Raw genomic sequence first — 20,582 nt, 5'->3', positions numbered from 1 at the left:
TGGGGCAGTGCCCTGTGTCTGGGGCCATAGGGGGAGTTGTGCCACGGTCGCTGGGAGTGGTGGGGGTCACGCCCCGCGCCGGGAGAGCCATGCAGGCCCATGGCTGTGTCAGTCTGCAACACTGCCTTATCCCCCAGGATGAGCTGACGGCCCTGAACGTGAAGCAGGGCTTCAACAACCAGCCGGCCGTGTCTGGCGATGAGCATGGCAGTGCCAAGAACGTCAACTTCAACCCTGCCAAGGTGAGCCCAGGTTGTGCCGGGAAGGGGGGAGCGCATGGGCAGGGCTGGGCAGGTGACCCTGCGACCAGGGCCCTCGCTGTCGGATGGGTCCGAGGGTGGCGGGCTGAGTCCCCCTACCTGCAGCTAGACCCTGCATCCGTCCCCTCGGCAGGGTTCAGACGGCCCCGTGCCGGAGCACCAGGGCTCACCCATGTGGGCAAAGGAAGAGGGAGGTGGAAAGGCCAGTAGCGGGGACCTGGTTCAGGGTCAGTCTGGCTACAGTGCTGCCATGGCAGAGGATCAGCTTTGCTTTTAGGAGATAAGCATCTGGTGGCTCAGCCCTGGGAGCTTTAGAACAGGCCCGTGCCTCAGTTTCCCCATCTCTAGTCCTGGCCTGTGACAGTCCGGTGTGGAAGGCAGGGAATCCCCATCTGTTTCTCCTGGCTGAGTTCCTGTCCCAGACTTATTACACGAGCTGTAGGAAGCTGAGTGGAGTTAGCTGCTGCTCTGGCCGTTTCTGTAGGTGTTATTGACTGTCTTGTCCCTCTCAGATCAGCTCCAATTTCAGCAGCATTATCGCAGAGAAGCTGCGCTGCAACACGCTGCCAGACACGGGAAGGCGGAAGCCTCAGGTGAACCAGAAGGATAACTTCTGGCTGGTGACGGCGCGCTCTCAGAGCGCTATAAACAACTGGTTCACGGACCTGGCTGGGACTAAGCCCCTTACTCACCTGGCTAAAAAGGTATGTGTGGGGGAGGCTGCCAGGGAATGCAGCAGGTGTTGTGTGGCCAGGACCCCCTGCTTCCCCACGTGTGTGGCTGCTGGCACATCTGAAGCTGGGCAGCAAAGAGATTTGCTCCCTCTCCCTGGGAGGGAGTGTCCCGGGGTGGGCTGCTCATGTTCTCTGCATCTGCTAAATGAAATCACTTGGTCAGGGACTGGACTCAGTTTTGCCTTGCAGCTTGTGGACACACAGATTTTGTTTGAGTTTCAGTGGCTGTTAGCTGATCTGCTACTGCTGCTTTTACTTGGTATCATGCTTAGCTGAGGGAAGCTCTTGCTGCTCCAGTATTTTCAAGCTGTGGCTGTTGCGAGACTAACTAGAAGTAGTGGGCTGAGTGATTTCCCAGTTTTCTCTTGTAAAAAGCAGGCTGCAGCTATGGGAAAGCTCTGTGCACTGGCTGGGCCAGCACCAAAGTATGGAGTATTTCTGTGCTCCAGGGAGGACACTTGGATGATGGAGTTAGGAATGTTTTGGGGACTGGAAGAGGAAGGAAAGTTATTAGTGTGTTGTTAGAGAGGCCTAACAAGAGGCAGACCTGGAGAAGGCTTGTGGAGGTGGGTTGTCAAGCAGGGCCTGGGTGCCTGCTGGAAGCTGTGGTGCTGCAGCAGTGGTGTGTGTGGGGCAGGGCCTGCAGGTTGTCTGGCCCCCTGGCAGGGGAGTAGTCGGTCTTCCCCATTGCTGCGTGCCTTTGATTTTGGTGCTTGCATGTTTCTTTGTTCATAATTCATCCTCCCGCAGGGCCTGTATGTGTGATTAGCCTGGCTAGGGCGATTAGCCTGTGTGTGTGATTAGCCTGTCCAGAGTGTCCAATCCCTGCCAGCGTGCTGAAATGCAGCTCTGGTGCTACTGTTTCTGACCTGGATGCATTCCGTGTGCTGGTGCCTTGGCTTGTGTGGCATGTACTGTGTGCATCTGGGCATCCGGCTTTAGTGTGTGCGGCTTGCAGTGCTCCTTCATGAGCCCTCAGGTGCCCTCTTTTCCCCTCTGCTCTGTCTCAGGTGCCCATCTTTAGTAAGAAGGAGGAGGTCTTTGGCTACTTGGCAAAATACACTGTTCCAGTAATGCGCGCAGCCTGGCTGATCAAAATGACTTGTGCCTACTATGCTGCCATCACGGAAACCAAGGTGAAAAAGCGACATGTCATCGATCCCTTTATTGGTAAGTGCTTTTGGCAGAGCTCTGGACGTGTTTCTGCCAGGCACCTCACCCCAGCATGCTGCTGTCTGGCAGCTGGACAGTAAACATCAGTAAGGAAAGAGCCCATTAGGCCCCTTTGCACTCTCCAGGAAGGGCAGGGCCAGGTTTGCTCCCAGTTGGAGAATTCCTAGTGCTGTCCCTGCACGCCTGTGCCCCGACAGCTTCGTTGGCAGGTGGTTCCATAGGAAAATCCTTCTTGCTGCCAGGGAATGTTTCCTGATGGCCTCTGCTTCCCCTTTGTGATTTGTTCCCATGGCTCTGGTTACATCCTTGTGTGCTCCTCCCCCATGTAGCTCTGTCCCTCCTTGGTGTTTATAACTGCCCAGTGTTTGCAGACTCTCCCATCCCTGTGTTAGTAACCCCAGCCCATCCGTCTAGCTTGGCTGGGCTATTTCTTCGTATAGGTTAACTGCATTTTTCTCAGAAGAATCCCATTCTGTTATTCCCTGTCCATATATCCAGCCTGTCAGGGCCCCTCTAGATTATGCTTGTGGCCTCATTGCAGTTCCAGCATCTCCCTTGTGTGCTGGCTAGGAACATCTGCCTGTGTGGTGTTATACTGCCGCCAGTCACCACAGGATCCAAATTCATTTTCAAATCTACAGCAGTAGTGGACACCACGGGATGTCTCCCCATCTCTTTGGGATGGAAGCTACATGCAGGTTCTCTAGTCTGCCTTCTGGATCAGTTGATTTGTTACAGGTGGTGTTGTTCCAGGCAGGACCCACTTGAGAGTTTTGCTCCCATCTCATGGCTGTCTTGTCCTGGACTTTGCATTCTGCAGGGCCCCAGGGGGCTTGACTGCTTTGCCACTTTGCAGAACAAACCATGGCCTTTCGTACAGCTGGGTTTAAACCATTTGCTTTGGAAGCTAGACTCAGGCCTTCAACCAACATGGGCAACTGCTAGGAGTCCGCAAGGGAGAAGGAACATCACAAATGCATGGCTGACCCCTCTCCCGTCAGTCATGAGGATGCCAAACCAGGCTGACCGGGAGGTCCTTCCCTCCTATTGCTGAGACTTCAGGGAAGAGTTTTCTTTCAAACAAGCAAAGAAACATGTACAATGTTTCCTGTGTGTTCTGTGTTGAAGATCCAGTTGATAGCACAGTCTGGAACCTGCACCCGTAACTCCTCACCCTCTCCAGGCCAGGCTGGTCTTCTGCCCCTTGCTTCCCCTGTGTTCTTTCTTCTTTGGCTTTCTCCCACCAGCCTGGTCCTTCTCTCTCCCATTCCCCTCCCTGCTTCCCATTGTACTCACTGGTCATCTGTCATCTTCCTCCCAGAGTGGACCCAGATCATCACCAAGTACCTGTCAGAGCAGCTGCAGAAGATTGCTGAGTTCTATAGGCAGCTTCCAGGGCAGGGCTGCGGGTCGCCGTCAGGGCCCATGCCACAGGAGGTGGAGCAGGCTCTGAAGCAGTGGGACTACAATGAGAAACTGGCCATGTTCATGTTCCAGGTGAGCCACTGAAGGGAACAGCTAGTCAGGCCAGTTGGGGTTTCCAGGGGATACATGAAATCTAGGCATCACCTATCTGCAGAACATCCTGTGTCCCTGGGTGGCCCAGAAGGGCAAGGTACAGCCTTGGGCCCGGCTGCTAGAATTGGGGTGGGGTATGTGTGTGTGTGGAGAGCAGCGTAAGTCTCTGGGACCAATCCTATTAGCTGACAGAGAGCAGCAGCTGTTGCTGCACCCTGCCTGTGTGAGTGACTCCAGATTGCTCCCTACCCTGCCCTCTCACTGCTGTGTCTGCCTGCAGGATGGGATGCTGGACCGCCATGAGTTCCTGACCTGGGTGCTTGAGTGCTTCGAGAAGATACGATCTGGGGAAGATGAGTTCCTGAAAATGCTTTTGCCCCTGCTGCTGCGGGTGAGCACAGTGCCCCTCACACCAGGAGAGTCCAGTGGAAGAAGGGCTGCCTTGGTGCGCTTAGCCATTACTGTATCTGGGCACTGCCCCTCCTCTGAGCTTTTGGCTACCTCAGGGGGATGCTGTTCATCTCCTGTAGTAGCAGAGACTCCTGCCCAGCTTCTTCATCACGTAGATCTACAGTTCCTTGTATTGCTCCTGCCCCACCCCGGCAGCTAGCCCATGGACAGAGTTCAGTGTTCTCCCTGCATGGCATTGGCTTTTGGCTCTTGGGGCTGGTTGCAGCCACAGCAAGACCTGAGAAGCCTGGGGCTAGATGCACTAAGGTCCTTGGAGATGTTGCCCTGGGTGCTGTGGGAACCTCTGGTGCCTGCAAGCCACTGGGATGATGTTTGTCCCGAGAGGCCAGGGCAGCAGGAGAGCCCAGCCCTGTGCAAGATCATGGCCCTCAGTGAGGTGCTGCTGTCTGGTGGGTGGCTCTGGGCAGGTGCTGGGGCTCCCTAGCATTGCTTAGAATTGGAACGGTTTTCCTTCTCCCCCCCAGTACTCTGGTGAGTTTGTGCAGTCTGCCTACCTGTCCAGGCGCCTGGCCTACTTCTGCACGCGCCGGCTCGCCATGCAGCTCGACGGGGCGGGGGGGCACCCACCCCACATCCTCTCCACGCAGACGGGAAACGCCCTCCCTTCCACTCCTACCCCTCAGCCGGCGACTGGCAACCCTCCCCCCAGCCCCTTCAGTGACCTGCTGCTCTGCCCCCAGCACCGCCCCGTGGTGTACGGCCTCAGCTGCATCCTGCAGGTAGGCCTGGGAAATTCGTGGCACAGACGTCTGGTGCTTGGGTGGGTCTGCAGCTGACGTGGTGTCTAAGGTGTTAGCAACATCTGCTAGGACCCGGCAGCTCTCAAAGCGCGTCTGTCATGGGGCTCAGCACCCAGGGAACTATGCCTGGGAGCCCTGCAAGGATCGATTCTCAGCCAGGGAAGTGCTGTTTACCCTGTTATCCCCTCCATCCAAGATCACTAGTAGGATGCTGCAGTCAGGAGGGCCACCCGCGCTTCAGGAAGGACGTTGGACAAATAGAGACAAGTAGGCGACTCGGGGAGCTCAGGCTGCTTACCTGACTGGAAAGTCGGTTGAAAGGAAGAGGACTTGGTTGTGGTCTAGGAAGAATGTGCCTGGAGGTAGCAGGAGTCTGGGAGGCAAGGCAGAACTAGATTCATAGGCTGAAGTTGAGTCTAGATGAGCCATTAAAACATCTGATCAGGAGACATGGGGTTCTCCGTCCCTCCACTAGTCAAGGCCAGCAGGAGGAGCTCGCACGCTCATGCGTGGCCTGGAGGACTGGCACCCGCTCACTCGGGTGTGGCATCCTGCCCGGCTGCTGGCAGACCTGCAGGGTTATCCTCGGCCACTTCCCTGTCTAGCCAAGAACAGCAAGGCAGCAAATGCTGGGGGCCCCTGTCACGAGTGGGCTGTCCCCGGCCCATTCCCCTCCCTTGAGACTTTGGGATTTGAAGGGTCTGTGTTTGCATGGGGTGGTGGGGTCTGGACAGCAGCGTGACAGCAGCCAGCCGTTCGAGGAGTCGTCTGGCAGGCAGCTGGGTGTGGAGGTGATGGGAGTGCCTGTGCTTTGTTTGCTGCAGAGCATCATCCTGTGCTGCCCAAGTGCCCTGGTCTGGCATTACTCTTTGACTGACAGTAGGATAAAGACTGGCTCTCCCCTGGACCATCTGCCTATTGCCCCCTCCAACCTGCCCATGCCTGGGGGCACGTCAGCCTTCACGCAGCAGGTGAGCAGCTCTCAGAGGGGGTCCTGGGATCTGCTTCTTGCTGAGCCCCTGCCCAGACCAAGCAGTTGTGGCAGAGGGGTGCAAGTGGCAGCTCCCTTTTGCTGCTCCAAGCCACATCCTTGTGCCCCTGCAGAGGGGCAGGCTCTTTACCCTAGGCGCCGGCAGAGCTGACTTGCCCTGTGTTAGCTGGCAGCTCCTTGCACCGCAGCTCCGTCCTGCCACGCGCCCCACCCCGCCCCGCCAGCCCCTTCCCTCCCCCCCTGTTTAAGGAACTCCCTCGCCTTCAGGTTCGGGCCAAGCTACGGGAGATCGAGCAGCAGATAAAAGAGCGTGGCCAGGCGGTGGAGGTCCGCTGGTCATTTGACAAGTGCCAGGAGACCACTGCAGGTAACTCAGTGTTAGCTGTGCAGCCCCTGGCCCCATTCCCTGCAGCAGGTGTGTTGCCCCCAGGAGTTTACTGCCTGGCCGTCCTCTCAGACTTGCCTGCTGGAGGGGTTTCTGGTGGCCAGAGGGAGGGAGTGCAGAGGGATCCATCCCATTTCCTTGCTCAGCCTCCTGCAGGGACCAGTTCTCCCAGCCACAGCTTCAGTTCCCATGGTGCTCCCAGGTGCCCAGATGTGTATGTCCCTCAGGCTTTATTGCCTTGTCTTCCCTCTGCTGCCCCAGGATTCACTATTGGTCGTGTCCTGCACACCTTAGAAGTTCTGGACAGTCATAGCTTTGAGAGATCCGACTTCAGCAACTCTCTGGATTCCTTGTACAACAGGATATTTGGGCTGGGACCAAGCAAAGACAGTCATGAGGTAGGTGGTACCTGTGCCTCAAAAAGAGGCACAAGCCCAGAGAGCAGCTCCAGTCTCTGCCTGGGGCCGGAGGGATTTTGGTTTCTTTTATAAGGCGTTGCTGTATAAGTACATGGGCAGCCTGCACTGGTCCTGTGGCTTCCGGACCTTGGGCTACTTTGGGAAGCTGCGAGCTGTTGGTCCCAGCTCTGCTGCTGCAGCTGAGCAGCACTCGTTGTGCTCCAATGATCACGTGGGAGAGGGGTTTTCAGCTCAGTGCCAACCCCCAAAGCAGCCCAGGAGCTGGGCAGGCTTGGTGCTGGTATAGCAACCTGCTAGCTGCACTGCCTGGTGCGCTGAGCAGCCCCAGCCTGGTCTCTGAGGGCCAGGTGAGTTTCCTGCCTTGAGGGTTACCTGGGGATGAGAGACCTGCTGCATCTGAGCACGTGCCTGACTGACGTGTGGAGATGCGCACGGGAGCTCTGACTGGGTGCATCCTCCATGAATTAGGAGGAGGGGAGTGCAGCAGATGGCAGGCCAGTTCCCAGTGCATTTGGTTTGTAGGTGGTCAGCTGCTTGCTGTGTGCCGGCTGCCCAAGCCAGCTCATGGCTCGGCCCAGCATCACATTTGTGTCTGAGCAGATCTCCCCTGATGATGATGCAGTAGTGGCCTTGCTGTGTGAGTGGGCAGTCAGCTACAAGCGCTCTGGTCGCCACCGGGCCATGGTGGTGGCCAAGCTGCTGGAGAAACGTCAAGCAGAGATCGAGGCTGAGGTGAGTCTGTCCACTCTGGGTGCCAGGAGTAGCGACGCAGTGAAAAGAGGGTAGGTACCTGCCTGTTCCCACACTTAAAGAGATCTACTGAGGGTTCCTAAGCTGTGCAGGAAACTGATGTCTCCTCAGCTGGTGGGTGGAGGCTGGCAGGCTGCAGTAGAAAAGGCGGAGGCTGGCTGCCATGCGAAGCCCATGGGCACTAGTGCTGTTAGTATTGTGTGAGCTTGCCCTGGAGTGTGAGCACCCAGAAGTGCTAGGTTCCTTGGAGGCACACACCACAGCTCGCAGGGAGGCCCTGAGGAGTGGGTTTCTTGGGGGTGTGTTGCTTGTGTATATACATGCACACATGTGGGGAGGGGAGTCTCCAAGCAATGGGGTCTGTTCCTGGGCATGGGGTACAGTGTTTCTGCCCCAGGGCAGCTGTCTGTACTTATCTGTCCCTGCAGAGGTGTGGGGATTCCGAAGTTGTGGATGAGAAGGGCTCCATCTCGTCAGGCTCACTCTCGGCAGCCAGTGCCCCTGTCTTCCAGGACGTCCTCATGCAGTTCCTGGACACTCAGGCTCCTATGCTAAGTATGCAGTGAGATCCCAGGACTGTCTGTGTTTTTTCCCTCTCCCACAACCCTGCCATGGCCTGCCCCTCCTGCCCTGGATGCAGCAACTGTGCTCCCTCACAAGTGAGGAGTGGGCAGCCTGGAGAGTCAGATATGGGAAGGTCACAGAAGCCTCACACTAGGAGACGGGCAGGCTCAAGCCCAAATGCATGTAAATGGCCTGGAATGAATGGGGACGGGAAATTCAAAGGTGGTGGTAGCAGAGAGTCTGGAACTGCCTCCCCTTAACTTAGGAGGAGCCTCCAGGTGGAGCTTGCTTAGGGTTTGAAAGGGTCCATGGGGTGGTTGCCCATGACAGCTGGGCACCAGGTCCTTTCCAATCCTGAGACTGCCTGGAGAGGAGCCTGGGTTTGCAGCTGCCACCTCTGCATGGGACTCCTAGCCTTCCAGGGAGGTTGCCTTTTGCAGCCTCATGGTTCAGGGGCTGGCAGTGGCAGTGCTGCTTGGAGCAGCACTGGAGGGGGAGCTCTGACAGAGCTCCCACAGCCTCACCTGCCCTACTTTGCCGTGCCCCACCCTCAGCGGACCCCGGAAACGAGAACGAGAAGGTGGAGTTCTTCAACCTGGTGCTACTGTTCTGCGAGCTGATTCGGCATGACGTCTTCTCCCACAACATCTACATGTGCACGCTCATCTCCCGCGGCGACCTCGCCATGGACTCGCATGGGCCCCGGCCCCCTTCGCCCTTTGACGATCCTGCTGAGGACCATGACAGGAAGGAGGCAGAAGGCAGCAGCGGCATCAAGCTGGAGGTAAGGCCCCTGCACAGCTTCCTGTAGGATCTGGAGCCCCTGTGCAGCAGGCACATCTGTATGGCTGCTGCACTCCCTGTCCCGGGGCTAAGTCTGCATGCTTCGGCCCAGATGCAAAGGGTTAAGTTCCAAGTCACTGCCAAGGGCGAGCAGCAGGGAGTTGTGTCAGTGGCCGTGTCCCAGGTCCCCAGGCTCCTGTGTAGCCACAGCAGCATGTCCCAGCCTGCTCTGTCTGGAAGGCCAAAGGGGATGAGCAGTGAGGCAGGGGCTCATGCTGCCGGGAGTTGTGGGTCTTGGGAAGCAGTGAGGGCCGCAGAGCTGGTAGCAAGCCCAGCCCTGCTGGAGGGAGCTCTGGGCTGTTACAGGCTTCCTAGCAGAGACCTGAGATCTGATGCTTCTCTGTGTGTGGCCCTAGGATACTGGCCTCTCTGAGTCCATGGACATTGACCACAACTCCAGTGTGCTGTTTGATGACATGGAGAAGACAGACTTCTCGGTATGTTCCCACTCCCCTCTCTCCCCATGCTCTATGAGTGGCTTGTTGCTCAGGGTGGCTGGGAGACGGTGCAGAGCATGGAGGCTGGAATGGCTGCATGATGGTGGAACTGGAGCTCCTGGTCAGAGCAGGGAGCTGTTCTGCTGCCTCAAGCAAGAGGCTTTCCCCTGCCTTAGTTACCCGTGTCCCATGGTGTGGGCAGTGGTTAAGGTTTGTGCAGGGCTTTGAGGGAGACTCTCCTGGAGTGCAAGGAATGGAGAGCCCTAGGAAGCTCCTTCTCCAGCCCTTTCTACCATTGTAGGAATAGGTGCTTGTGGAGCAAGTGAGGTACCTATGGTGCCTGGGCTTCTACTTCCTCCCAGGGACTCAGTGCCTTTCTCCTGGCTCTGGTGGTTGTCCCCAGAGTCCTGGCCTGCAGTTCCTGGTTTCTTTGTCCAAGGTCATTAAGAGCTGCACTTGTGAGCAGAAAGGGGTTGGGATGTGGAGCCTAGGCTTGGGAGCAGGGGCTCGTGGAGGCAAACAAGTATCTCCTTGCTTTCCCTCGAGTATCAGGCTGCATCTAGAGTCCCTCCTGTATGGCTGTTTCTCATCTCCTCTCATCTCTCCCTAGATGTTCTCTCCTCCAATGCACTGTGAATCCAAGGCCAGCCCTTCTCCAGAGAAGCCAGACCCTGAGAAGGAAGCCAAGCCCCTGCTGAAGGAGAAGTGTGCAGAAGGAACGCTTGCATCCCTGTATGATCAACCCCGGCACATCCAGTATGCAACCCACTTTCCCATCCCTCAGGTAGGAGACATACACGGCCCCCTGGGTACCACGCTTGCACGGTCTCTGCTCCCGCTTTGGCATCTCACCTGTTTCCCTGCTGTGCTTCAGTCCAAGCATGGAACTAACTGATGCACCCAATGCTCTGCAGCATCAGCCCTGAGTTGATAAGGGGCACAGTCCTGCTTGCCTTGACTGCTACATGCTCTTTGGCTTTAAGGGGGCTCCTGGGATGGCTCCTTGCTTCCTTGTCCCACAGGGTTGCCTCCCAGCTGGACCCTCTCACAGGGGAAGGAGGCCTGGACATGGGGCAGGGGGCACTTGGTGCAATGACAGCTAATACTGCTGTCTCTGGGTTCCCAGGAGGAGTCGTGCAGTCACGAATGTAACCAGCGGCTGGTGGTCTTGTTTGGGGTGGGTAAGCAGCGCGACGATGCCCGACATGCCATCAAGAAAATAACCAAAGACATTCTGAAGGTGTTAAACAGGAAGAGCACTGCAGAGACAAGTGAGTGCATCTCAGGCCTGTCTAGCTGCCTGGCACTGCAGCTCGGGCCCAGGCTGTAGGCCCTGTCCTGTCTGCCATGTGCTGATCCCTTGCCTGTTCTGGACATGCTTAATTCCCACTAATAATGAGCAGCAGGCAGGAGAAGGAGCCAGTTAAAGGGATGCTGACACCTGAGAACCAGTCAGCTTCAGACAAGGAGCTGAGCCACCTCAGGTCCTGAGCAAGCCCAGCCTGCCCCTGAGCCTCTGCAGACTTGATGATTTTTTTTAAAACCTCCTCCCTCTCCTGTTGCTATGAGACCCCTCCACAGGGCATGGGGCTGCTTCCTGGCTGACTGCAGGGGAAGTGGTGACACTGATTAGATGCAGCAGGCTGTTGTGCCCAGGAAGCCTGCCAAGCAGGGGACAGGGTGCAGCTTAGTGCAGCAGCACAGACATCCCCAGAATGACATCAGTTCCCCTCGGCTGAGGATCTGGCCTGCATTTCTCTCATCCCTGTCAGTGCAGAGTTTCCAAACAGCAGCAGACATACACGATTTTTGAGCTGAGAGGGGTCCTTTGAAAGGAGAGCAGAGATGCTCTGGAGACCAAGTCGAGTGCCTCAAGCTGATCTCTCTAGGCTTAGCCTCAGGCTCCCATGGAAAGCCCCTCTACTGGGCATCTAAACTAGGTGTGGTCAGAATGCCTAGCTTGGGGGCTTCCCCCTTCCTTACTGTCATTCCTAACTGGGGGTTCCTCATCTTCAGACTCGTGCCTTACACCTGTGAGGGGTGCTTTACAGCTTACAGGGGTCCCTGCCAAGCCGTTGGCAGGTATATGCAGCTGGTTCATGGGTTGGCCTTGTGTCCTGGGAGGGGCATCTGGTCATGGCTTCTGGGGTCTCTCCACTTGGGCAGGCGGGGAGGAAGGCCAGAAGAGGAAGAGGAGCAAGCCAGAAGCATTTCCAACAGCTGAGGATATCTTTGCTAAGTTCCAGCACCTTTCTCACTTTGACCAGCACCAAGTCACCTCTCAGGTATGGTGCTGGCAGAGAATTCCTGTCAGCTTGCCCCTGGCTGTGCCAGCCCAGTGCATCGCTGAGAGCAGCCTCCTGCGAGGGAGCGAGGTGGGTCTGCTGAGCAGACCTCTGTAGCAGCAGGCGCTTCTTCATGCTCTCTGCTCGCAGGTATCTCGCAATGTCTTGGAGCAGATCACCAGTTTTGCCTTGGGGATGTCGTACCACCTGCCTCTTGTGCAGCACGTGCAGTTTATCTTTGACCTGATGGAGTATTCCCTCAACATCAGTGGCCTCATCGACTTTGCCATCCAGGTGAGCTAGGGGCCCAGGCTCTGCCCTCGGGCAGGTTTCCCCACCTGGGATCCAAAGCATCTGCCGCATCAGCACTGGGGCTAAGGCAGGGCGGTGAGTGTAGGCCTGGTGTGTCCCAAGTGTGTTCAGACTCAACCCAGCCCACTGGGTCAGACTGTCTTCCAGGAGGTTTGCTGCAGTTGGAGACTGAACCGTGCTCAGTCAGGGGTCAGCTGATCCTGATCAGCGGTGTACCCAGGAAGCCATGTGCCCATGTCGTGCCCAGCTTACAGCTCCCCTGTTGGCCCTCCTTGCAACCTTTGACTGGCTGATGCCAGCCCCTCTTGCTGTCTCTGGCTGGCAGACCTCTGGCTTCGCTGGAGCCTCTTCCTGTGGCTGGTTCCCTGATGCCTACAGTCCCTGTGGCATAGCTGTGGTGCTGCCCATACTGGACCTGCACACAGGGTCTGATAGGGCTCTTTGTCCTTGGGTGCAGCTGCTGAACGAGCTGAGCGTGGTGGAGGCAGAGCTGCTGCTGAAATCCTCCGACCTGGTTGGCAGCTACACCACCAGCCTGTGCCTGTGCATCGTGGCTGTGCTGCGGCACTACCACTCCTGCCTCATCCTCAACCAGGACCAGATGGCCCAGGTCTTTGAAGGGTAAGGGAGCCAGCTGTGTAAAGGGCCTTCCCCTTCAGGCAAAGAGGAAGCCTCAGCTCTGCAGGGCTGCATGGAGTGGGGGGCAGTGCTCCTGCAAGTATCATTATGCCCTTGCCACGGTGCGTCCACACCTTGAATCCAGCGGCCAGCTCTGGTCCCCCCGTCTCTGACCCCTTAGAAAGGATTAGAACAGCTAGAAAAGGTCCAGAGACGGGCAAGAAGCATGATTAATGGTATGGAAGGGCTTCCATATGAGGAGAGACTAAAGAGGCCAGGCCTGTTCAGTTTAGAAGAGAGACACCTGATTGGGTGACAGGAGGAGGGTTTACAAAATACTAAATGGGGAAGAGGATGGGGCATCAGTAGCTACCGAGCATGGGAGCGGGGGATACAGCTTCCAAATCAGAACTTGGTCAGATCCAGTTCACTCTCCCTTTTGGCATCCGCTCTCTGCCACTGTGACACAAGATACTGGGCAAGATAGACCTACCGTCTGACCCAGTAAATAGCAGTTCTTATGTACTTATGTCACCGCTTGGGGCCTGTGGAGGCAGGGACGTTGTCTCTGGGCCTGGGCTGGGTGCTGTCCTGTGCTGTGCCATGTACTGCAGTGCTTCTCTCTATAGTCTGTGTGGGGTGGTGAAGCACGGCATGAAACGCTCAGACGGCTCTTCTGCGGAGCGCTGCATTCTGGCCTACCTCTACGACCTGTACACCTCCTGCAGCCACCTCAAAAGCAAATTTGGGGAGCTCTTCAGGTGAGCTGGGGTGGGCGCAGTAGGTGTTCCTCTGGGAGTTTGGGGCAGCAGCTTTGGTTTTGGTTTTGCCAGTGCTCGTCCCAGCAGCGTGCTGTTGCCTTGGTCCTGTGCAGCAGGGTGCCCTGCCCCAGCTCTCCTGGGGCATGCAGGTGCCAGGCTACTTGCTGTCTCAGTTCCTGGCTGGCAACTTCCACTGAAGTGGGCTGCGCTGAGCATAGAAATCACTGGCAGCCCAGCTTGGTTCCAAGTCCGCTTCTGGTAGCTGCTGGCAGAGGATGAGTGCTTGGAAAGGAGCCTACCTAAAGCTGCAGTGCATGAGCTGGAGTCCTGGCAGCACAGGGCAGGTGGTGGGGCAGGGGGACCCATCCTTGCTCTTCAGCCTGATGCACAAGAGGGTGGAGGAGATGTCCCTTCAGGAGCCTCTGACCTGCCATTCTTGCCCCTCCCCTGCCAGTGACTTCTGCTCCAAGGTGAAGAACACAATCTACTGCAATGTGGAGCCATCAGACTCCAACATGCTTTGGGAGCCCGAGTTCATGATCGAGACCATCGAGAACCCATCCGCGCAGAACTTCACCTACACCAACCTGGGCAAAAGCCTCAATGAGAACCCGGCCAACCGCTACAGCTTTGTGTGCAATGCCCTCATGCACGTGTGTGTAGGGCACCATGACCCTGACCGGTGAGGCGCAGCACAGGCAAGGCTGAGGCAGTGGTTCTGTGTGGGGTGGAGCATAAGGGCAGTCCCAGGTCTCAGGAACTTCATAGTGATGGGGGAGGGAGCCACAGACCCCTGCTAGGAGTGGAGGGAGGGGGCGGGAAGGGGGAGCTGGCACTGTGCTGGTGAGGGGACTGGTTTGTGGCTCCTCCCTGCAGCGTCAACGACATTGCCATCCTGTGCGCGGAGCTGACTGGCTACTGCAAGTCACTAAGCGCTGAGTGGCTGGGCGTGCTCAAGGCTCTGTGCTGCTCCTCCAACAATGGCACTTGTGGCTTCAACGATCTCCTCTGCAACGTCGACGTGAGTGCCAGGCATAGCCAGGGAATGGAGGGGCAGAGAGAGCCCCATCATGCTGGGGTCTAGGTGGGGGCTGTAGCACAGTCACTGGCTGCGCTCCTCTTCCTTCCCCAGGTCAGCGACTTGTCCTTCCACGATTCCTTGGCCACCTTTGTTGCCATTCTTATTGCTCGTCAGTGCTTGCTGCTGGAGGACCTGATCCGCTGTGCAGCCATCCCCTCACTCCTCAATGCTGGTGAGTGTGACCCTGCGGAGAGGCAGTGCTCCTCGGAGCACAAGCCTCCAGGGTCCTGAGACACCTCATTGGGGAGCAGGTTGCCTACCACAGGCATGCCCTGCGCTGGCATAACAAAATGGCCTCTGAAAGGAGCCCTCACTGCCCCAGCATGGGGCCCTGGCCCTATCACTCTGACACTCAGTCTCCCATAGTCCTGCCCTGTCTGGCCAGGCACTGAGCATGGGGCATGGTTCTGCCTGGTTCCGCTGAGCCTGCAGCTAGGGAGCATGCCAGCACCCACCTTGCCCAGCAGCTTTGCTTCAGAATTGCAGCTTCCATCTGAGGAGCATTTCTGGCCCTTGGGTTTGCGTTGGAACCCTAGGCGGGTGGTCCAGCCTGTAACCAGGGACCAGGGCTGTGCTGGCTGCCAGCACCTGCAGCCAGTTTGGGACAAGAACGCCCAAGAGCCACACAGGACCTTTTATGGTGTCTGTCTGCCCTCTCCAGCAGGCTCCTAGCGCTGCCCCATTGCTGTCTGTGTCGTTGGCTCTCCCTACTGCACATCTAGCCATCTCTTGGGCCTGGATTCCCAAGCCCCTGCTCAGACTCAGCTGAGCACCTGGCACTTTGGGCACCATGTGTGTGGCCTGTCAGAGCCAAGCTCATGCAGAGCACAGAGCCTGACACCTCCAAGTGTGGTCCTGGTTGGCACTGGCGCAGAAGCCGCAGTCTGCCCCCTGCATCTGGCACCAAAGGGAGGCTACTGAAGCCTCTCTAGCTGCCCCCCTGCTCTGCAAGCTCTCGCCGTGGCACTGGTGTCTGCTGCCTGGGGCAGACCTGCAGCTGATGTCGCCTGTGATGGGTCCCTTTGCTTTGTGCAGCCTGCAGTGAACAGGACTCTGAGCCAGGGGCCCGTCTGACCTGCCGGATCTTGCTCCACCTGTTTAAGACACCGCAGCTGAACCCATGCCAGCAGGATGGCAGTAAGTGAGCTGGACACGGGAGTAGTTGTCCTGGTTTGGGGGCAGCCTGCATTTCCCAGCCCCAGGAGGAGGAGCTGGTGGTGCTGTGATAGAGCCCTGGCTTTGCCATGGGCACAACAGCCCTAGGTGTCCTGCAGGGGCCCCATGTCCCAGGCCAGGGGTGAGCAGAGACTGTGCCTGTGGAGCCTGGGCACCCACAGGCAGCGGGCCAGGTATCCTTCCTGTTTGTGTCCTGGTGTGGTTAACCAGGCATGCTGGGAAAGGGATGCTTTTCCTTCAGTGCCAGCATCTGGGTCCCGTGGTAGGGAGGATGCTGGCCAGTGCGCTGAAGAAGGTGCTGGCCAAGTCTTCTGCTGCCTCCTATCACAGTGCCAGAATGTGCTACCACACAGGACTGTATTGCCTGTACCCTGGCTAGGTCCAGGCTCCCTCCTCCCTGCCTTGCACAGTTTCCTTGGTCTCTGTAGCCCACTGTGCTGATGTCCAGAGCCTTTCTTTTGCTTCCCCCACACTTCAGCTTTGCGCTGTCTGTCATGCAGCAAGCTTGGAGCCCACTGCTCCACCTCCAAGGCAGTGGCATTTTACTGCCTCCCAGTGAAATGGCAGATCCAGGACCCCTCTCCAGCACTGTGCTGCACTCATAGCCCATGATTTGGGAAGCTTGGGGAATGGGTGTGACCCTTCTTCTTCCTCCCTGTGCAGACAAGTCCACGGTGGGCATCCGGTCCTCCTGTGACCGCCACTTGCTGGCAGCCTCCCAGAACCGCATCGTGGATGGAGCAGTCTTCGCGGTGCTGAAAGCTGTGTTTGTGCTGGGTAGGTTCCTGACGCTAGCCTGGACTTCAGGAGAGCAGGGTGTAGCTCTGCACTTCAGGGACCCGCAGAGCGTTGCCTGCACAGTGACTGTGGGGCAGGGTCAGTGAGGGGCTGAGTCTGGCCCGTGAGGGGCTCCCTGGCTGGGGTGCAGTCAGTTGTGTGGCAAGGGGTGGGACAGGTCTGGTAATTATGGCAAGTCATCAGGTGACCCTTCACCTCTTGCTTTCAGGGGATGCGGAGCTGAAAGGCTCCGGCTTCTCCCACCCAGGAGGGGTAGATGACCTCATGGATGATGAGCTTGGTGCCAAGAAGCCTGGTGGCCGGGCAGTGTCCATAGAGACAGCCAGCCTGGATGTGTATGCCAAGTACGTCCTGAGGAGCATCTGCCAGCAGGTAGGTCTGCCCGGCCCCGGAGGCAGGCTCTGCTGGCCCCACCTGGCCAGGTGCGGGGAGCTCTCTTCTGCCTTTTCAGACCAGCAGGGCACAGGCTGGTGTCAGGATCTGCAAATTGCTGCAGGAGGGGATTCAGAGGGAGCAAACCCACGTTTGGAGGTTGGGGAGTGGGCACTGGACATCCCACAGTGCTCTGGTGCCACTGCCGGGTTCCTCCCCTGTCCAGAAGGCTGGAGCCCCAGAAGCCTGTGCTAGCAAGCAGAGTAATAGTGTTCTGTACCAGGGCATTGACTCTAAGCCAGGAAGCTGAGCAGCCAAGGCAGCCCCATTAGGACATGCAGAACTTCCAGGACATCCCCTGGTATCCTCACTCCCCTGGCTGCCCTGCCATCTCTGCCCCAGTCCTGAACTCTTCCTGCCACCCTCATCTGCAGGAGGTGAGTCTAGAGCATGGCAGGCCTAGCAGGGGCAAGAGGCATTCCCCCTGCACTCATCCTAAGTCAAATGGAAGAGCAGCAGCTCTTAGTGCACCTGAGCCTTGTGCTCAGCATGTTGGATCAATTGAATTTTTGGTGGGAGAGTCCGTCTTCTCTGCTGCTTGAGCACATGCTGACAACTTCCTCAGGGAAAGCACGAGAAATGCTGTTGTGTTAAATGGAGCTTTAAGTCTGCCACAGCTGAGCCTGACCTGCGTGTCAGGAAGCTGACAAGCTGTTGTGACACGTGTGAAGCTACTGCATGTTGCTTCTAGGATGAGGCTTGAAGCAGTAAAGCTGCAGCCCTGGGGATGTGCAGTCCACTAGCTGAGCTCCAAGTCAGCTCTGAGCTCTGCTTCCTGTTGTATGCTGCGGGATGGCAGGCTGCTGCCCCTCTGTTTCAAGGGGTGGGCGTGATTCGGCAACTCCTTGTCTGGTCCATTTCCAGGGTGGCTGTAGAAGACGCAGTGTGTCTGGCCTGTCCTGAGCTTAGCGCTCCCTTGTGCCTCTGAGATAGGGGGCTGCAACTTGTCCTAAAACAAGCTGCTGCAGTCTGGAGCCACTATTGCCATTTGCTGTATGTGACAGAGAGACTGGGGAACGAGGCCCTGGGGCCATGTGTGGCATCATCCTGTGGACAGGAAGAAAGGAGGGTGGTAGTGTGAAGCCTGCCTTCTGTTCAGTTTCTGTGTTGGCCTCATGACTGGAATGCTGTGATGTGTTAATTGGCTCATCATGCACCAGTGCCGGGCACCTGGGTAATAAACGTGAAGAATTCGAATTGCTCATTTGCGAAGGTAAAAGTGCTCTGGGTGGTTTTGCAGAACCCTGGTGGGAAGAGAGACGTGATGTGAAACATTGAAATTACAGGTCGGAGCTGGTCTGGGAAGGATGAAGGGGCTGGAAGGGCAGTGGGAGAAGCGGTCTGTCAGAAGTACTGTGCCCTGTTTCAGTCACTGATACTCAGAAGCAAATGAGCTCAGTTGCTTTGAGATGAGTGTTCTCACAGCTGATGCAGGACAGGATGCTAGCTGCTTTCTGTTATAACCTAGCAAATTTTGCTAGCAAACAGGATGGCTGGCTCCTTAAGTTACTTGCCTTTGGTGCATAGGTAAACACTTAAGGGGAGTGCAGGTTGAGTGACATGGTAGAAGTCTGGTGTATGGAGATGTCCTTGGCATTGTACGCACCACAGACCAGGATCTCCCAAGCTCAGAGAGCAATATGTTTCGTAGTTGGTCGGGTCAGAGGGGACCTGAGCAGATCATCAAGTCTGACCCCCTGCCATGGCAGGAAAAAGTACTGGGGTCAAACGACCCCAGCAAGGTGTTCGTCTAACCTCCTCTTAAAGACCCCCTGGGTAGGAGCCAGCACCACTTTGCTTGGAAGTTGGTTCCAGGTCCTAGCCACCCTGACTGTGAAGTAGCACCTCCTGATGTCTACTCTGAATCTACCCTCTGCCAGCTCGTGACCGTTTTTTCTCGTCACTCCTGGTAGTGCTCGGGGGAGCAGGGACTCCCCCAATGCCTGCTGGTCCCCCCTGACTATGTGAGGGAGTTACTGCTGTTGGGCCTAGTCTCGAGGCGCAAGAAGGAATCGCTCACAGAAGTCAGAGCTAGGTGTTCAGTTTCAGGTGATCGTGACTTGATGACGTTTGCTTGCAAAGGGCATGAAGGCTGAACCTGCCATTTGCCTGTAACTGGTGCTTTAAACAGGTCAATTTCACAAAACATGGATGAGCCAAATCAGTTGGGAGGGATCAGTCATGTTTTTCTGCTGAAATCCTAATTGAACTGGTTAAGAACATCTGTGTTGTTCCAGTCCCCAGAACCATGACACACAGAGAGCATTAGCGAGCAGAAGCAGGCTCTTTTAGCAGGGGGAGTGAAAGCGGCTGTCTGTATAAAGCAGTGGTGTTGGCGGTTAGTAGGTGGCAGTGGACCATTGGTAATGGTAATGCAGAGAAGGTAGATATGCTCCATAAGTGCATGCCTGCTCTGCGTTTGCCAAAATCCAAATGCAGAAACCCTCTGAGGAGGAGCTGTGGTCCTTGCTCGTGGTGCTGCAGGAGGATGCTGCTCCAGGGCCGCTAAGGCTAGTGGTGTTTCGATTGGCTGATCTGGACAGCCTGCACCCAGGAGCCCTCGAGTCGTTGCAGGAGAAGCTCTCTGGGCTGCTAGTGTTGGTTTCCAGTGAGTCTTGAACACAGGGGAAGCTCCAGAGGACTAAGAGGAGGAGGATGTGGTGTCAAGTATTTTAGAAAGACCTGGATCATTACAAGTGGGCAGAAGAGGGAATGGTTCATGGAAGGGGGCTCCACTGAGCTGCAGGCGGCCTCTGGATGTTCACAGGGAGCTTCTTCCCACATGAGAGGCAACCCCAATGGTGCACATTGGATTGTCGAGTGAGTGGGTGGATGGAGACTGGCAGGGTGCGCTCCTGCCTGCTAGTCAAGGTGGGCTGGATGGACCCAGGAGTGCAGACAGCTGTTGCTGTTGTTGTGCAGGGGGTAATGGAAGGCTTCAGGGAGACAGTCTGTGTGATTGCAGCAGCAGCAATGATCTGGATGGGCATGCATAGGGCAGGGCCGTGCTGCCGCAGGCCTGGGGGAAGGCAGTGCAGTGAGAGCTGGGACAGGAGCGTGGGCTATATGGGCAGTTGGGAAAGGCCTGCCAGATTTAGATGTAGCCTGGCTGTGAGGAGTTAGAGAGGGTGGAATATGACAGGTAGGACAGGGATGTCCTGGTGACCGAGGGGAGGATGTGGGGAGAACGGCTCTGTTGGAGCCATGGGGAGCTGGAGGTTATGATTCCTGAGGAGCTGCAAGATGGAGCGAACCAGACTTCGATCTGGATAGGAGAAGACAGGCCTGGAGCAGAGGCAGGCCTGCACATTGGCAGCATTGGGACAGGGGTTGATCTCCCCCACAAGCACAAATCCACCCAGAAACCAGCTGGGAGGGGGTGGGAGGAAAGCGTGTGGAGGAGAAGGAGACCAAAGACAAGTGTGCAAGTGTGTGTGCGGTGAGAGGACTCCCTCAAGGGGCATAGAGACCCAGCACAGAACTTGGGCCCAGAAGCCCAGAGAGGAGAGAGAGGATGCTGAGGGTCAAGAGGCTGGGGCATCTCTGCTGAGCTCTGGTGGGAGTGGGTCCTGGGTGCGTGAGGGGAATCCAGGTAGCAGCATGCAGAGCAGGACTCACAGGTGAAACCTGCTTCTCTTACGCTGGAGAAGGTGAAGGGGGCTCTGTCGTCACCAACAGGCATTCAACCAGGAGGGGCTCTTGGGTCTCAGAGAGAGGCAGTACAAGGTGCAGCCAGTGTCCAGGAGTGGCAACTGGGCAAACTTGGATGGAGCACTCCTGGCAGTGAGGGCACTTAGCCACAGGGCCTGTTTACCAAGGGTGCAGGGGACTCTT

At 56.9% G+C, this 20,582-nt stretch overlaps 1 protein-coding gene across 1 annotated transcript in view; it reads left to right on the top strand.

The window, feature by feature from the left end:
* The first annotated feature begins 36 nt into the window (after positions 1-36).
* MED12 (mediator complex subunit 12) overlaps positions 37-20,582 on the top strand; it is a 30,777-nt gene continuing 10,231 nt past the window's right edge. The window contains exons 1-25 of the mRNA XM_025205063.1: positions 37-242; positions 773-964; positions 2,005-2,164; positions 3,489-3,664; positions 3,966-4,076; positions 4,621-4,875; positions 5,721-5,867; positions 6,155-6,254; positions 6,534-6,670; positions 7,292-7,423; positions 7,870-7,996; positions 8,560-8,789; positions 9,205-9,285; positions 9,896-10,069; positions 10,412-10,556; positions 11,452-11,570; positions 11,721-11,864; positions 12,340-12,503; positions 13,130-13,261; positions 13,716-13,943; positions 14,138-14,282; positions 14,394-14,514; positions 15,378-15,479; positions 16,182-16,295; positions 16,525-16,688. Of these exons, the coding sequence (XP_025060848.1) occupies positions 90-242; positions 773-964; positions 2,005-2,164; positions 3,489-3,664; positions 3,966-4,076; positions 4,621-4,875; positions 5,721-5,867; positions 6,155-6,254; positions 6,534-6,670; positions 7,292-7,423; positions 7,870-7,996; positions 8,560-8,789; positions 9,205-9,285; positions 9,896-10,069; positions 10,412-10,556; positions 11,452-11,570; positions 11,721-11,864; positions 12,340-12,503; positions 13,130-13,261; positions 13,716-13,943; positions 14,138-14,282; positions 14,394-14,514; positions 15,378-15,479; positions 16,182-16,295; positions 16,525-16,688 (3,753 nt within the window). The 5' untranslated portion in view covers positions 37-89. The remainder of the gene's footprint in view (positions 243-772; positions 965-2,004; positions 2,165-3,488; positions 3,665-3,965; positions 4,077-4,620; positions 4,876-5,720; positions 5,868-6,154; positions 6,255-6,533; positions 6,671-7,291; positions 7,424-7,869; positions 7,997-8,559; positions 8,790-9,204; positions 9,286-9,895; positions 10,070-10,411; positions 10,557-11,451; positions 11,571-11,720; positions 11,865-12,339; positions 12,504-13,129; positions 13,262-13,715; positions 13,944-14,137; positions 14,283-14,393; positions 14,515-15,377; positions 15,480-16,181; positions 16,296-16,524; positions 16,689-20,582) is intronic.

Source organism: Alligator sinensis, unplaced genomic scaffold, assembly GCF_000455745.1.
Source record: "Alligator sinensis unplaced genomic scaffold, ASM45574v1 scaffold1059_1, whole genome shotgun sequence".
In the NCBI taxonomy this organism is placed as follows: domain Eukaryota; kingdom Metazoa; phylum Chordata; order Crocodylia; family Alligatoridae; genus Alligator; species Alligator sinensis.
This window is presented reverse-complemented; position numbering and strand designations above follow the sequence as displayed.